Consider the following 2,500-nt stretch of genomic DNA (forward strand, 5'->3'; position numbering starts at 1 on the left):
CCTTTAATAAAACTTTGTAGCGCTTTGCTTGTCAAAAAAGTTTGTTTAATTTTATATGATTAAAAGATAAATTAAGTTAATGTTTTATGCCTTCATTTGATTGTCAGAAAAATTAAAATACACAACACAGAATGTCTGGAAAAAAAATAATTGAAATGAAAATAAATAAATAAATAAATAAAATTAATTGTTGTTCTTATGAACTCAATTAATTTGACATGCTTTTTGATTATTAAAATATAATTAAACTATTATAAGTGAAATAAATAAAAATTGTGAAAAAAAAAATTTCATAGTAATTGTATTATTTCATAGTAAACGTGATTTTTGGTAAACTTTTAATAAAGTTTTGTTAAACTTTTAATACATTTTTGTTAAATTTGATAAATTTCATGATTTCAATTAATTAGACATGCTTTTTTGATTACAAAAATTTTGTTTAACCATTTAAAAAAACGGAATCCAGAAAAAGCGATATAGAAGTCCTGTAATAGCATTTGAACAAGCAATATAGAAGGAAAAACATTATAAAAATAATAATATATAGATAATTAATGATAATATTATGATACAGAAATCATGTAACTAATGAACTGAATAATAATAATTCAACATTGTATACAGTAGTGGCCAAAAGTGATGTGCAGAGGTGATATTCTTTTGTTTTTTTATATATGAGGGAAGAACAAAACACTAAACTCAGTTATAACACAAATAATCAGTTATTAATATTTTATTGGTTTTCTCTTGATTTTGCATGTGTTCTTAATTTCATTGTGCAACAGACTTTTTTCTTACAGCGTACAATTGATGCTGATTTAATATGAGATTTCATTCAATCCTTTCGGGTCTTTTGTCAGTTTAGCGACGCTGAGGTTGTGTTTGTCATGTTGTGTCACAGAATGTTCCTACAGTGTTGTGCTAGAGGAGAAAGACGGCGCCCAGGGGATTTTACGGACCCCCTTCTACCCCAGTTATTACCCTCCCGACACCAACTGCACCTGGACCTTCACTGTAAGACTCTCTCCTTAGACAGTTCAGCTGCTGGAAATGTAAAAATGCAGGAAGTTTTCTGTGATGGGTAGGTTTAGGGGATAGATGTCTATGGAACAACGTGTGTGTGTGTGTGTGTGTTCAGGTGCCATCGGTAGAAAAAGTCAGAATTGTGAGATAAAGTCAGAATTGTGAGAAATAAAGTAAAAATTGAGATAAATAAAGTAAAAATTGCAAGATGAAAAGTCATAATTGAGAAAAATAGTCATAATTGAGAGAAATAAAGTAAAAATTGCAAGATGAAAAGTCATAATTGAGAAAAATAAAGTCAATTGAGAGAAATAAAGTCATAATTGTGAGAAATAGTCATAATTGAGAGAAATAAAGTAAAAATTTTGAGATAAAAAGTCAGAATTGTGACTAAAAATTGTGAGACAAAGTCAGAATTGCGAGAAATAAAATCAGAATTGTGAGAAATAAAGTAAAAATTGCGATATAAACATCAGAATTGCGAGAAATAATAAAAATTGCAAGATAAAAAGTCATAATTGAGAGAAATAAAGTCATAATTGAGAGAACTAAAGTAAAAATTGCGAGATGAAAAGTCAGAATTGAGAAAAATAGTCAGAATTGCGAGAAATAAAGTCAAAATTGTGAGAAATAAAATAAAAATTGCAAGATAAAAAGTCATAATTGAGAAAAATAAAGTCAATTGAGAGAAATAAAGTCATAATTGTGAGAAATAAAGTCATAATTGAGAGAAATAAAGTAAAAATTGCAAGATGAAAAGTCATAATTGAGAAAAATAAAGTCAATTGAGAGAAATAAAGTCATAATTGTGAGAAATAAAGTCATAATTGAGAGAAATAAAGTAAAAATTTTGAGATAAAAAGTCAGAATTGTGACAGTAAAAATTGTGAGACAAAGTCAGAATTGCGAGAAATAAAATCAGAATTGTGAGAAATAAAGTAAAAATTGCGATATAAACATCAGAATTGCGAGAAATAATAAAAATTGCAAGATAAAAAGTCATAATTGAGAGAAATAAAGTCATAATTGAGAGAACTAAAGTAAAAATTGCGAGATGAAAAGTCAGAATTGAGAAAAATAGTCAGAATTGCGAGAAATAAAGTCAAAATTGTGAGAAATAAAATAAAAATTGCAAGATAAAAAGTCATAATTGAGAAAAATAAAGTCAATTGAGAGAAATAAAGTCATAATTGTGAGAAATAAAGTCATAATTGAGAGAAATAAAGTAAAAATTGCAAGATGAAAAGTCATAATTGAGAAAAATAAAGTCAATTGAGAGAAATAAAGTCATAATTGTGAGAAATAAAGTCATAATTGAGAGAAATAAAGTAAAAATTTTGAGATAAAAAGTCAGAATTGTGACAGTAAAAATTGTGAGACAAAGTCAGAATTGCGAGAAATAAAATCAGAATTGTGAGAAATAAAGTAAAAATTGCGATATAAACATCAGAATTGCGAGAAATAATAAAAATTGCAA

At 26.7% G+C, this 2,500-nt stretch overlaps 2 protein-coding genes across 3 annotated transcripts in view; one reads left to right on the forward strand and one right to left on the reverse strand.

The window, feature by feature from the left end:
• Window positions 1–2,500, reverse strand: part of atf4a (activating transcription factor 4a) — a 265,767-nt gene that overhangs the window by 95,079 nt on the left and 168,188 nt on the right. The window lies entirely within an intron of this gene.
• Window positions 1–2,500, forward strand: part of tmprss6 (transmembrane serine protease 6) — a 23,676-nt gene that overhangs the window by 9,856 nt on the left and 11,320 nt on the right. For both annotated transcript variants that reach the window (XM_079883063.1, XM_079883064.1), the window contains one exon: window positions 902–1,014. In XM_079883063.1, the coding sequence (XP_079739189.1) occupies window positions 902–1,014 (113 nt within the window). The remainder of the gene's footprint in view (window positions 1–901; window positions 1,015–2,500) is intronic.

This window comes from Squalius cephalus, assembly GCF_949319135.1.
Source record: "Squalius cephalus genome assembly, chromosome: 10".
NCBI lineage: Eukaryota > Metazoa > Chordata > Actinopteri > Cypriniformes > Leuciscidae > Squalius > Squalius cephalus.